Source organism: Sylvia atricapilla, chromosome 16, assembly GCF_009819655.1.
Source record: "Sylvia atricapilla isolate bSylAtr1 chromosome 16, bSylAtr1.pri, whole genome shotgun sequence".
Lineage (NCBI taxonomy): Eukaryota > Metazoa > Chordata > Aves > Passeriformes > Sylviidae > Sylvia > Sylvia atricapilla.
In genome coordinates, this window is record NC_089155.1 from 10,266,946 (window position 1) to 10,280,859 (window position 13,914).

The 13,914-nt window shown below is 38.2% G+C and overlaps 1 protein-coding gene across 1 annotated transcript in view; it reads left to right on the forward strand.

Annotated features, from left to right (window-relative positions):
* TAF4 (TATA-box binding protein associated factor 4) overlaps positions 1–12,354 on the forward strand; it is a 35,890-nt gene extending 23,536 nt beyond the window's left edge. Inside the window, exons 6-16 of the mRNA XM_066330898.1 lie at positions 329–451; positions 1,172–1,261; positions 2,308–2,562; positions 2,789–2,933; positions 3,441–3,555; positions 4,182–4,351; positions 4,957–5,087; positions 5,733–5,858; positions 7,233–7,289; positions 7,371–7,490; positions 10,819–12,354. Of these exons, the coding sequence (XP_066186995.1) occupies positions 329–451; positions 1,172–1,261; positions 2,308–2,562; positions 2,789–2,933; positions 3,441–3,555; positions 4,182–4,351; positions 4,957–5,087; positions 5,733–5,858; positions 7,233–7,289; positions 7,371–7,490; positions 10,819–10,986 (1,500 nt within the window). The 3' untranslated portion in view covers positions 10,987–12,354. The remainder of the gene's footprint in view (positions 1–328; positions 452–1,171; positions 1,262–2,307; positions 2,563–2,788; positions 2,934–3,440; positions 3,556–4,181; positions 4,352–4,956; positions 5,088–5,732; positions 5,859–7,232; positions 7,290–7,370; positions 7,491–10,818) is intronic.
* Positions 12,355–13,914: the final 1,560 nt, after the last annotated feature.

Here is a 13,914-nt window from a genome sequence, read left to right on the forward strand (position 1 = left end):
AATCCACGTACTGTGCACTGTGAAACAGCAGCTGTACTATTTTTTGTCCTGCTGAAACATGTATTTTCCCATATACATTGTGCCATTCTTAAAATACTGAGTGTTTCATTATTTTGTGAAGAATCACAATTCCTTAAATTTTGATGATAAAAACATAGAATTCAAGTATATGAAGAAAAATAATTTCAGTGCTGAGGGATGCGTATGTATATTACTCTGCACTAATGAACTACAGGACTTTATTTCACAGTGTAAATGGTCAAATCATATATTAAGAGGAGTTTGGCTTCCCTTCTCTGACTGTTTTTCTTTTACCCTTCCTTCTAAGGAAACTATGGAAAATGTGAAGAAATGCAAAAACTTTCTGTCCACATTAATAAAACTGGCATCATCTGGAAAACAGTCCTCAGAGACTGCGGCTAATGTGAAGGAATTAGTACAGAATCTGCTGGTAAGAAAAGTTAATCAAAAATTGGAAAATACAGCATCTGGGCAAATTCAAACTCAAATTGGTTTTTTGTATTTTTTTTTTTCTTCAGAGGATGGAGTTTATAAAATCTGAGCTAAATCAAATTAACTTTGCCTCTTCTGAATTAAAATAGATGGATAAATTTTCTATTAAGTTTATAACTGAGACATTGCTGCTTATATTCATGCATGAGAACATGAGTTCATTTGGAGTGTGAGTAATGCACACTCTTTATGTGGCTCTTTAAATTCTACATTTTGATAAAACAATGAGTAAAAAGATACATTATTTACTTGAGGGAAAACACTAGAGCTGGTGCAATAGCTGACTGTAGGAAATCATAAGTTTTTACAAAAAAAAAAGGTTAATAACATTGCTTAATACTAATATAAAAGCTTGACATATTTAATATTTGTAGAGAATACTAGTATTGCTTAGCCTACTTGTTAGCAGCCTTTAAGTTATGGTGAAGCTGTATATTCCTCATGGAGTTACCAGAGGTCTTTAGGTCTTATCACTTGAAATTTGAAGTAAAGTTGGTTACTCCCATAAAGATACTGGTAACTAAAAATTGTGAGGGGTGATAAAACCACTTATTTTCAGTATGTTCCCAAGTCTTAATTTTTTTTTTTTTTTTTTATGTTTGGTATCTGTAAAAATTAATTTCTACAAGTTTGTTCATTTGGATTTTCTGTTTTGAAGGATGGGAAAATTGAACCAGAAGATTTCACCAGTAGGCTGTACAGAGAACTTAATTCTTCACCTCAACCTTACCTTGTGCCTTTCCTGAAGGTAACTTATCTTCACTACTCTTTCTTTATCTCTGTACTTACAATAGCAGCCATGAACACAAGCAAATCCTTTGCCATTATAGGTGGGATTCCAGAATGATGTTAAAGGAAGTTGTAAATGGTGCCTGGTTAGGCTTTTGCTCCCTTAAAAAATACTTTTTGTGTCTTACTTCCTAGAGTTTGTTACTCTGAATCATTGGCACAGTCAGTAATGTAACTTCTACCATGGTGACACATTGTAGCTCTTTTGAGAAATCTAAAAAGTTTTCTTTCCATGACTTTAGCCACAAACCTATGAATTGATTTATTGCTCTCTTTTTAGTCTTAGAAAGCAAAGGGATTCAGTGATACAGAAAACTGTACCTTCTGGGCAAGTTTTGCCTGTGCTGTAAAGTGGTTTGGGTAAGCAGGAGATTTGTCATCTCCCAATGATAGATCACATTTGACATGGATTTTATAGTAGTTGAACAAATCTCAAAATAGTATTTATTGCAAAACATTTACCATCAGTGAAACCAGCAAAAAACGACAGCATTGAATAGTAAGAATGTAACTGCTTGACTAATGTATGATTAAGGGCTATAGTTGTAGGTGTGTGTTGACATTTCTGGGTTCTTAAATGCTTTTTCAACCTTGAGCTGTTTCTGAGGGCAAAAATTGTTGCCATAAGAAAACAACTAATTTAAGAAGCCACTAAAACACTGTGGTCTCTGTTGAACTATTCTGAAATCTTCCCTGCTGCTCCAGTGCGACTTCTAAGCCATGGGATGACAGTCAAGGAAGGCAGCATGGACTTGGGTTGTTAAATACATACCAGGGGTTCCAGGTGGGCTGCATAGCCTAGATGTCCATGGTATCCAAAAGATATTGTCCCTCTGTCCTGCTTATTAAATCAGAGCAGGTTGGTATTGCTGTGTGCTCACCTTTCCTCAGGTGCACACAGACCGATCCAGTGGACTGAAACGAAACACGTCGCTTCTTTACAATTAAGACCGTGTGAGCCAGGATTAAACAACTCAACCAAACTCTCTCCTTTCCCTTTTTCAGAGGAGTTTGCCTGCCTTGAGACAGTTAACACCAGACTCTGCAGCTTTCATCCAGCAGAGCCAGCAGCAGCAGCCGACGACGCAGGCGACGATAGCCACGATCCCGTCGGCGGCGGCCGTGCTGCTCAGCTCCTCGGTGCAGCGCACGGCGGGCAAGGCCACTGCCACTGTCACCAGTACCCTCCAGCAACCCGTCATCAGCCTCACCCAGCCCACACAAGTTGGTGTCAGTAAACAAGGGCAGTCCACGCCACTGGTATGTGAGCTGAAGTGCATCGTGGGTTATTGCACAAGGGGTTTGGTTTTGTTTTTTTTTTTTTTTGATGGTACTTTTTCAATTGGTTTTTTCGGTCAGTCAACGATCTGAGAAAAAAAGGGTAACTTAAATTGCATCATGGTTAAAGTGCTCTTAGGGTTTGTTCTTCCCAGCTGATTCTCAGATTTTTTACAGTTCTTTTTTCTTTCTCCTTAACTATTTGCAGGTTATCCAACAGTCTCAAAAAGCAGGGGCATTGATAAGGCCTCCACAAGTAACGTTGACACAGACACCCATGGTGGCATTGCGGCAACCACACAGTCGTATTATGCTCACTACTCCTCAAATCCAACTGAATCAACTTCAGACAGGTAAGAGGTCAAGATTCTTGTGATATGCTACATTTGATAGCTTTACCTGAAGTGTGGTTTAGGGATTGCTTGCCCAGGGAAGTTGTTGATACCCCCATTCCTGGGAAGTGTTCAAGGCCAGGCTGGTGAGGGCTTGGAGCAACCTGGTCTAGTGAAAGGTGTCAGAGGGATTGGAATGAGTTGATCTTTAAGGTCCCTTCCAACCCAAACCAGCCTTTGTTCTATGAGTGCCAGTTCATAAGTGCCCTGTTTGTACTACTCCTAAAATCTTCCAGTGTGTAATGCCATAGTGGCTGGGGGTACAGATCTATCAGGGCAGCATTGACAGAGAAATGGTTTGGCTGCTGGAATTGCGTGTGAAGGGTCCTGTTTTCACCTGGGTGAAATGCTGACAGAAGCTATTGAGGTCAACTCTTTGTACCAGACCTGTTCCCACAACTATCTGTGACTGGCTTGCACATATGAACTCTTATTGATGGAGTACAAATCCTGTCTGTCTTCTTGCAGTACCTGTGGTAAAACCAGCAGTATTGCCTGGAAACAAAGCTATTGCCACTGTTTCGACACAAGTAGCTGCTGCTCAGAAGAATAAACTGAAAGAACCTGGGGGAGGCTCTTTTAGGTGAGGAACTGTATATTTGTGCATGTGCTGCTTGGGCAGCTGAACTCAGACCTTCCCGCTGAATCCATCTGGGGAAACTCACAATGACCTGGAGGTGGATTTTTTGGGGGAAAGTTTGCTTCTTTATTAAAGACTTCAACAAACAACGCTGGACATACTCGTGCCAGACTGGTTTTAGCATTTAGCTGGCACTAAACCTCATAAACAATTCCTGTCCAGACAAGCAAGTGGAATTCATTCCTTCCTTTCTCCCAGCTCTGCTTGAGTTACTCAGATGTACAGCCTGTCCTTGTGGTGAGGGCAGATTATTACTGTTTTGTAGTAGTGATTTGTCTGGTCTCTTGTTTCTCAAGACATTGAAACATTACATAAGAAAGGATCTTGGAAAAAAACAGGAAGTACAAAATTAGTGCTCTTTGAAGTCAAAGCAGTAATTTCTCATTTACAAACAAATGAGTCGTATTTTATCAAAGCAAATAAAGCTTTGATATAAAAAGCAAATAAAATGTAAAATTAAGTATTCAGGTTTATGGTGTAATTCATTATATGCAGCTGTGGTATCATACAGCAGTGTGTGCAGATAAGCACTAAATGTTATGATTATAATAAATTTTCCTTCCTTTAAGGGATGATGATGACATTAATGATGTTGCATCAATGGCTGGAGTCAACCTGTCAGAAGAAAGTGCTCGGATATTGGCAACAAACTCTGAGCTCGTAGGCACATTAACAAGGTCCTGTAAAGACGAAACCTTCCTTTTCCCAGCACCTTTACAAAGAAGGATATTAGAAATAGGTATGTTCTTTTACCTTGAACATTAATAAAAACAAATTTCACTACTCTTAGGTTTAATTGAAGGCATTTTGCATAGAAATTGGCTTGAATAATTAAAAATTGCCGGAGTCATTGCCTTCTGGTATTTTCTGGTATATTCAGATGCTTGTGGGAAATCATTTGTCTTATGAAAAGTAGAATAGTGTTAAGGAATAACAAACACAGATTTGCCTTCTAAAGTGATGGCAATTCAACATCAAAAGTACACAGTCTGTCTGAAAGTCTGATTGTACTAATAAGGTGTAGCAAGCATGACACAAACAATGAAGTAAGTCCAGAAGCACTTATATCAGCGGTACTTAGTAATTTAGAATTGATGGTGGAACAAAAAGCAATCTTGAATTCTTTGTTACACTGAAGTATGCAGCATTTATTAATAGATTGTCAATTTTGTTAAACTAATATGAATTTTATTATGTGTGCGATTTCCTGTTTGATCCTTGTTTGAGAAAAAACTGCAAATCATATTTAGAAAAAGGGATTAAAATTTCTATGACAGAGATTTTACTCATATTTAATTGTATTGTAAAATGATTTTTTGCAACCCACTTGTGTTTCAACTGTAGGTAAAAAACATGGAATAACAGAAATCCATCCTGATGTAGTTAGCTATGTATCACATGCTACACAACAAAGACTACAAAACCTTGTGGAAAAACTATCAGAGACTGCTCAACAAAGGAATATTTCCTACAAGGTAACTATAATTAATTGCTCAAATCAAATGGCAAAGTTGCACAAATTCAGCAGGCTGTGGTGTTGACTGTAATGCAGGAGTTCAGGTGTTCTTTGTTCTGTGAATTCAGGTTGTTTATTCTCTTTGACTGATTCACCTTCCATTAAGATATTAATACACATGGGTGACTGGAACTTTTCAGCTTGCATATACAAAATGGTTTTAAAACAAATGTAGGGAAGCTGAGCCCTCCCCTTTATTTATTATGTCAAATGTTTAGTGTGGAAGTGATTGTAGAGTCAGACAGATAAAAGCACTGCTTTGAGTTCCCAGGAGACTGCTATCTGACAGATGTGTGTTCCTAATAGATGCAAATGCCTGAGCAAGTGTTTAAAAAAAACCACACAGCTCTGTGAAATATGTTTGAGAGGTTAAAGCTGTGATGATATTAGTTTAGAAGTCAAAATCTGATGATTCATGGAATAGAACAAAATGCTTTTAAGAGTTCTAGCTGGTTTGACTGGTGTAAATATACTCCTGCTATTTGTCTGAAAAGGACAAAGTGAACATTGGAGCTTTGAATGTGTATGTTTTTCCCCAGTACAGTACAAGTTAACAGCTTTGTTTTTAAGGGAGTAATGAGGAACATATTTGCTGTATTTTCAGGATGATGAAAGATATGAACAAGCAAGTGACGTTCGGGCACAGCTCAAGTTCTTTGAACAACTTGATCAAATAGAAAAGCAGCGTAAAGATGAACAAGAAAGGGAAATTTTAATGCGCGCAGCAAAGGCAAGTGCTTGGCTTTCACACATGTTTGCAAAGTGTCATTTTTGACATCAAAACTGCAGAGTTTCTTTTCATTCTAAAACACTTGCAATGAAGGGGAAGACTAATCTTTAAAGATGGAACTTGATGAATGTGTTCTTAACTAGAGTTCAGTTTTGCTTTTCACCATAAAGCATGGGAAACAGCTTCTTTGCCACTCTCATTGCATATTCCCAAATTAAAAGGAGTCTTGAAATTTAGTTTTTGTATTTTGCATTGGCAAAGAAAGATGAATTTTATAGTTTGATGGTACTCTTAAATCTAATAGAGAGGTTACAGGCATTTTGGAGACTAGAAATAGAATTCAGAAAGATTTTTACAAATTGGAGAAATACAATAAATAGGAAGCAGTTCATGTAAACATGAATGTGAATATTAAACTCTGGTTTTACTCAGTCAATATGGAATGGATATGATTAGATAAGAGCACCTTAGATATAATTCACAAAACAACCCATGTTTTCTGTTAGTTTTGTGACCCAGCATGAGTTGGCAATGTCAAAATCCAGATTTATTTTGTTGTTGGCCTAAAGAATGTAAGGGATTAACAACACTCAGGATTTGATAGGATGAGAAGAAATGGCCTCAAGTTGTGTCAGGGAAGTTTAGACTGAATATTGAGAACAATTTCATCACTGAAAGGGTTGTCAAGCCCTGGCACAGGCTGCCCAGGGCAGTGGCTGAGTCACCACCCTTGGAAGTATTGTGTAGATGTGGCACTTGGGGCATGGTTTAGTGGTGGGCTTGGCAGTGCTGGGGAAGTAGTTGGACTTGATGTTCTTAAAGGTCTTTTCGAATCTAAATTATTTCACTATTCTAAAAGGAATTGCAAATGCCCAGTGAAATGGGCAGTTGCTGATGTAAATGGTCTTGGGTCACTCAGGTGTACTTTGTTCAGCCTGCAGCCTGACCTGTGTGTGTAGGTGTAGCAGAAAGATCTGCTCTGAGTAAGTGCCTGATTACCCAGCAAGGGGAGGAATTGTTCCAAGAAGTACAGGTCTGATTCCTTTGTTCATATGCAGAGTGTGTAATTCAGTTCACAGATGTGTGTAATTTGTGTCCTGTTATGGTCACATTTAAGGCATAATTGCCTGGCTACTCCTTTGCTATCTTTAACAAAGCAGAAAAACGGGTTGCTTTTTTCAAAAACAGATACATTAAGGAAAAGAAAACTTTTAATTTCTGAAAGTTGTTTACACCCTCTGTGGGAGTGATAGATATTCCTCACTTGCTGCTAAAATTTAAGAAAAGCTTTCATATATAATTTTTAACTGCTTTTGTAACTCATTTTTTCTTTCTTTTCCTCCAACCACCTCCTGCTCCTGTTTATCAACGCAGTCTCGGTCTCGACAAGAAGATCCAGAGCAGCTTAGGTTGAAACAGAAGGCCAAGGAGGTGAGTGCTGAACTTAACATAAACCTTTATTTTGGAAGTTGAAATAGAAGCAATGACCCATCCTTGTTCTGGCACACACAGATGCAGCAGCAAGAGCTAGCACAGATGAGACAGAGGGATGCCAACCTGACTGCGTTAGCTGCCATCGGTCCCAGGAAGAAAAGGAAAGTAGATTCACCAGGATCTGGATCAGGGACAGAGGTACAGTATAATCATCCCCTTTGGTTTTGCTGCCTCAGCCTCTGTGCAAACCTTCCTGTCCAGAGCTTTTTCCCCAGTTTGTGGAAGCTCCCTGAGCAGCAGAAGTGTTTTGTGTTCAGGTTTGCTCACTTCAAGGATCAATTTTTAGCACCTGTAGTGGCATAGGGAATAGAATGTGAGTGGTCATTTCCCGATTCATGGAACTGGAGGGATGTTAGAAAAATCATCTCTAATCTAACAAGTCTCAGCTTTTGGGACCTCCATAGTTCTGGAAGGAGATTTTTGTGGGTGTAACCAGTATAACTTGAAGTGCAAAGAAATAGTTGGGGTGGTAGAATTCAGTCATTGCTAAATTTGACACCAGGGGCTCCAAGTTACAGGAGTTTGCCTGATTTCTCTCTTCAGCACTTGATTTGCCTTATTTTTAATGTCTCCACAGCAGATCAAGTTTGACCAGTTCCATCTGATCAGGGTGTTCTTGCACATCCTCTGTATATTGCACTGTTGAATCTGCCTTTTAAAAAATTCTCTGCAGACTAGGTATCAGAATGCTCAGTGTCTGATTCATTTAATTTACATTCTGGTACATGATTATCTGCTGTATTTCTAAACAAGTTAATAAACAAGAAACTGTATAAAATTGCTTTCTGCATGAGACGTCCAATGTGGGATTTCTCTAACGTTTAAAAAGAACAAAATATTCTTGAAAATTGTCATTTATTGGATCAAAAGCTCTCTTCACAATTTGAGGATTTTTCCCCATGGGGTTTTGTGTCTGGTAGCAAGTGACAGAATAGTAATAGTTTAATAATCCTGTTTATTACTCCTTGAGCATTTTGAATTTTCAGTGCTAAAGCATTTATACAGTAGAAAAGCCTCAAAAGAATTCACCTCGGTTTATACTGAATTGCTGGAAGCAGTGATTTACATGTGCTTGATATAGAATGGTAGGGAAAAATCTGAATCCAGTAAATGTTATTTTTGTTTATAAAAAATCAAGCCTCTTGAGCGTCTTTTAAAGTAATTTTAAGTTTTGAAATTTACTAAGATGTCTGCTACTGAGAATAAGACTTGTTTTTATATAAGCTGACAAATTACTCTATTAAAGGTTTATAGATGTGGTTTAAAATTATGAAAATTGCAGAATGGGGCACTTTGCAAAGATAGATGTGCACACAAATGAAGTTGTCTCAGAGGAATATGCTGAAGTACCTCATGCAGAGTTAATGTTGGCATTGCTTACTCCTGCATGCTCAGCTGTGCCACCTTAATGGTCTGTTAATGTCACTTAGGTTATGGGATGTATTTTGCATCTCCTGTGAACACTTGTTTGTATTTCATCTAAATCTGACTAATTTAGTTATCTTGGATTAATCACTGGTTAACCAATTAACTGCAGGTTCCCTGGAAATCTAATCTTTTTGTCTGTTTAATTAAGAAGCAGCTGCCTTTGATCTGATACTCACAGCTGTGCTTTTGCTGCTGTGTCACTTGACATTTTTAAATTGGGCTCCACTTGTCACCATTTGTATGCAGTTTGTGGTTAAGGCATATTACAAGAAGTGTGGAAAATAAGGTTTGTTGTTACTTAGACACAGATTTGTAAATGGAAGCTTTTGATGTCTACAAATGCTGACTCTTAATTACATGTAAAATCGCTTCTAAGTAGTAATTGCACTGTTTTGTTTCCAAATTCAACAAAACAGGTTGCTGTCAGTTTGAGAGTTTTATGTCCATGTGATCTTGCTGAAAGTTACCAGAAAGCTCCTTACCTTATTCCATACATAATTCTCTGTCTTTAAAGACTCTTGAAAATTTACCTTTGCATTTCAAGTATTATGGCCTACATAATAAAACTCAGGCTTGAGCTTTCACTAAAGAATATTTAACAACCACGAATAAAACCCCTTCCAGCCATTCTTTCTGTTGTCTAGCAATCATATGTATGTGACAAAATTTAGTTAGCATTTAATACTTTCCTGCATAATTTCCACTGAATTGGTGAAAATTAGATGGCCAAATTGTGCAAGTGCATTAAAATATCCCTTGAAAATCCAGCCTTTGAGCAGCCCTAACTACAGGATTTCAGTAATTTGATGTTTGCTGGGTCAACAGAATACTTGAGAGTCAAAAATCTGACTTTACTGTTAGCAGTGTTGTGAAGCAAGTTCACCTGCACTGAACAGAGTTCTGCTAACCCAGAGTGATCATTTCCAGAGCAGGTTCAGGGTGGTTTGATCATCAATAATGTCATTGATTAAATACATTATATTCACATGTGTTAGTGGGAGCCTCAGTGGGCTCGTGCAACACTCTAAATCTGAGCTTTTTTCAAGTCTGGGGTGTTTTTATTAAGAAAAAGTTGTGAAAATTCTCCAAACTCAGGGGCAGGTACGTCTTCATTCACTACTGGAGTGTGTTTGGTGTCATGAGCTATGAAAGTTACATTAAAAAAAGAAAATACAACAATTCTATAGTAAATTAAATTGGAGAGAAAAATGAATGCGTAGCTGAGCCACAGAAATACAACCAGTTCCCAGAAGAATTCATCCTTTAGGTAAATCACCGGTCAGAAAACAAAAGATTCCCGGCTGGAGATGGAGGGAGCAGCCTGGCTCCCGGGCCGCGCGCGCCATCTGCCGGGCACTGCGCGCTGCTGCCGCCGCTCCGCCGCCTCGTCCCGCTCATTTGTTTCCTTCTGCCTTTTGCTTTCTTCTTCTGTCTAGTTTTTAAGTGATAGATGGAATAATAGGCTGCTTGTTTATCTTGCCACTTCGGGGAACTCTCCGTGTGTATCAGAGGGATGAGTGATGCTGAGAGACGGAGGAGCATTCAGAGGTCATTAGAGAATGTGTGACTGTGTCTAGGAAAGCTTCTCCTGAATATAGTCCTGAGCTTGGTTACAGCTGTTGTCACCAGAAGGAGAGCACCCTGCCGTGGAGATCAGCGGGATCTAGGATGTGATTCAGGGACTCACAGTCCTGGGAATAGGACTGATCCCCAGCTCCAGGGCTGCCCTTGGCATCTCTGTGCTGGAATTGTGAAGAATCCTGTCCTTTCTGTTTGGTTTGGTTGTTGGGATTGCCTGTCCTTAGCACCTTCAAAAAAATACAGGCAGTGCTTTGGGGCTTTTTTATCTGTATTGAATGCCACTGAAAACTTCTGATCGTTCAACCGTTGTTAATAAATCAGAATTAAAAAGGAAATCTCTAATCTGGTAGGATACAGCTTCCTGACTATGGACAGTTTTTAGGTCACATGTTTCCTGTGAAAAATTTTGGAATGCTTTCAGGGCATGGACTGACTGAGCTGTTCTTGTGCTTTCCAGGGATCTGGTTCGAGTGCAGCAGTCCCAGGCAGCTCTGGAGTTGGAACAACCAGACAGTTTACGCGACAAAGGATAACGCGGGTGAACCTCAGGGACCTCATATTTTGTTTAGAAAATGAGCGAGAGACAAGCCATTCACTATTGCTATACAAAGCATTCCTTAAGTAAAATGGAAAAGATCAAGGTATTTTTGACGGAGAGACGCCTGAGGACATTTTTTAATATATTTGCAAATTACGCCTTTTTGTAACAAGCGAATGGGATATTGTTTAAAAAACAACCACCTCTTTACATGGAACAGTTTTATATTCCTGTTTATAAATAAACTCTTCAGTATAAGAGAAATACGTTTCTGTAACAGTGACGATATTTACAAGGCCTGTGGATACTATAAAAGGACAATTAAATTTTAACTCATCTCTTGATTGAGTGGCCTTCTTGCCAAACAAGCCATATATAAAGACTGATGGAATCGTTTAGCAAATAACTAGCTACCCTTTGTCAGCCCTGTAGCAGTTTCCACATTAATTGTTCATTTTAGTTCAGTTTTATTCAACTAAATCCATTACATAGGCATATGTCTACAGCAGATGACCTCATTTCATTTAGCTTTTTTTTTTTTGAAACAGTCAGTTAGCAAAGCAAACTGATTTTTTAAGAATATTTATCTTTCCCCCAAATGCTCAAAATCTAGAGGGATATACAGTTAATTTTAAACATAACCTCAATTTTAATCACATTATTGCTTATTAGAGGCCCTGAAATCCCATAAAGGAGGGTTACTTCTGAATGTTTTAGCAGCATCTGTAAAAATGCATTTTATTTGCTATAGTTTGTAAAGCTGTAAAGTTAAAAAAGGAAAAAAAGGAAAAAAAGAGAAACCTTTTCAGCATAAATATATTTTACTTGCACTGTGTTTTTTAGCTAAAGTGAAAGCTTAGATTAAATAAAATCAAAAGTTGAGAGGAATCATCAAAAGACTGTTTCTCAGTGTGAATCAAGTGTTGAAAAATGGTTGGTGTATTTTGTCAGTAATTGTACATAATTTTTGGCACATAACATAAAAATGGCTATGTAAACTATAATTATTTTGCTAAAAGACTGTATGCAAGCTATGGGCCTACTTTAAAGATGTCCAGAGCAAAGTCCCTTCTTTGTACCTATTTTTTTATTACAAATATACTAATTGGTTCTTTATATTTTCAGAGGTTATTGTATTAAATTGTCTATTGATAGTACTTTTATGACTGTAAATACTTTGGCTTTCTTTGTGTGAACTCTCATGGTAGAATTTAACTCTCTTGCGTGTAAACTGAATGCTGATCAGTATTTTTATCAACACCTGACAACTGTTACACCCCTTTTATTTTGTCTTTTAGGAAATCCTGTCTTTCCATTTTTTTTTCATGTAAATTTTGCACAGTTACTTGTTCATATGTAAATATTTTACTTTCAAAAATGAAGTTTTTAATTGCTATTGTTTTATATAGGATTGAAAGAAAATTAACTCCTTTATTAAAAACAAATTTATCTGTATTTGCTAATGTATTTTTCTCTCTAAATCTTTTCTCCACTTGGATTTATTTTTCTTGGTGCAGTAAAAAACTAGTCTACCTTAGGGGATGCTGTTTGCTAAAGATGCACTTTGGGATGTTTTTATACTGTTTTGTTATGTCAGTATTTTGGAGATATGTGATTTCATGAATTTTGGCATTTGATTGTTGTCTGTGGAGTCTTGGAGCAGCATCAGCCAACTTTGGGTTTGTTTGGTTGTTTTTTAAGCAGGGAAGGGTGTCTGAAACATCTGAAATATTTTGTGTTTGTCTAGTGAAGGTTTAATAAAGCAACCTCTCCTTGGGGGCAGCCTGCTCCTTCAAACACAGCTAAAGTGGTTTCCAGAAGAAGATAGGACATAAAACACAATTTGGAGCACAATTATAAAAGAAAATAATCAGCGACACTTCTGATTATCAATGTGAAAATCCAAGAAGCAGCTCTGATGTTCTGTACTGAATATTTATCTTTTGGGTTGTATTTTTTTTAATTCCTCCTCTCATGGGCCACTTAACCCAATCATTTCGAGGGCCTAATCCTGCTAATACATGAATGTGATGATTATTCCTTGCATACAGAAAAATCTGTCCACGCTGGCAGCAGGCCTGTGGGAGATCAGTGTTTCTGAAAAACAGAGCTCCTAAAGAGATGTGCTCACCTGCCACCACGTGTGACACTGACCCCAAGACTCTCCCTGTTTGTAAACTCCAAACAGTCTTAAAATTGTGTCCTGTTATGAAGTGGAAAGAAACACATTTGACCTTCGGCCAAAACACTGTCAGAGCATCCCTTGAATTGTAGCAGGAGCTGGTTGTAATTGTTAATCACCCACTGGCCAGGCAGTGACTGGGCACAATGTCTGCAAAGCTGTGGCAGGTAAGTGGGGAAGAAACTGAAAAATTAAAGTTATGACATGGTGTGCTGTACTTTGCTCTCCCTGCTCAGTAGTAGCTTAGAAATATTCTAGAGAGGCTGAGGGGGGGAAGGAGAGAGCTCTTGGTTTTGTTTTAAATAACGTTGGGTTTAGGTGCACAGGCAGCCCTTTACTCCATATAATTTTTTCTCAGCTAAAAGATAAATGTTCCTGTTGTTAGTCAGAAAAGCTGGTAGCATCCATCTCCCTCCAGTAGTTCAAATTGCTGGATTTTTGGACTGGGATATTGGCACATCGGTGTCAGTACACTGGCACTTGTGAGGAGTTCTAATGGCAGAGCAGTTGAAGACTTTTGTACATTTGTTGTTAGTTTGGTTTTTTAATGATAAAACCGGTAACTGTTTTTGGAACTGCTCAGAAATTTGACATTTCAAAGTCAGCTGAGGAGGGGTGGCACTTCCAGGGCAATACCTGGGTACAACAGCACTCCTCTTGTGTGTTAGTGACCTGTAGAGAGAGAGAAATTATGATTCTCTCCTGGCCTCAAAGCTTGTGCAGCTCCACCAAGACTGAGGGTGACCATGAAAGAGAATTTACTGCCCCTTTCTTTGGGTCACTGTACCAAGACTGATGCACCTTTGTTGTAAGCACCCCCAAAACTGAATTTT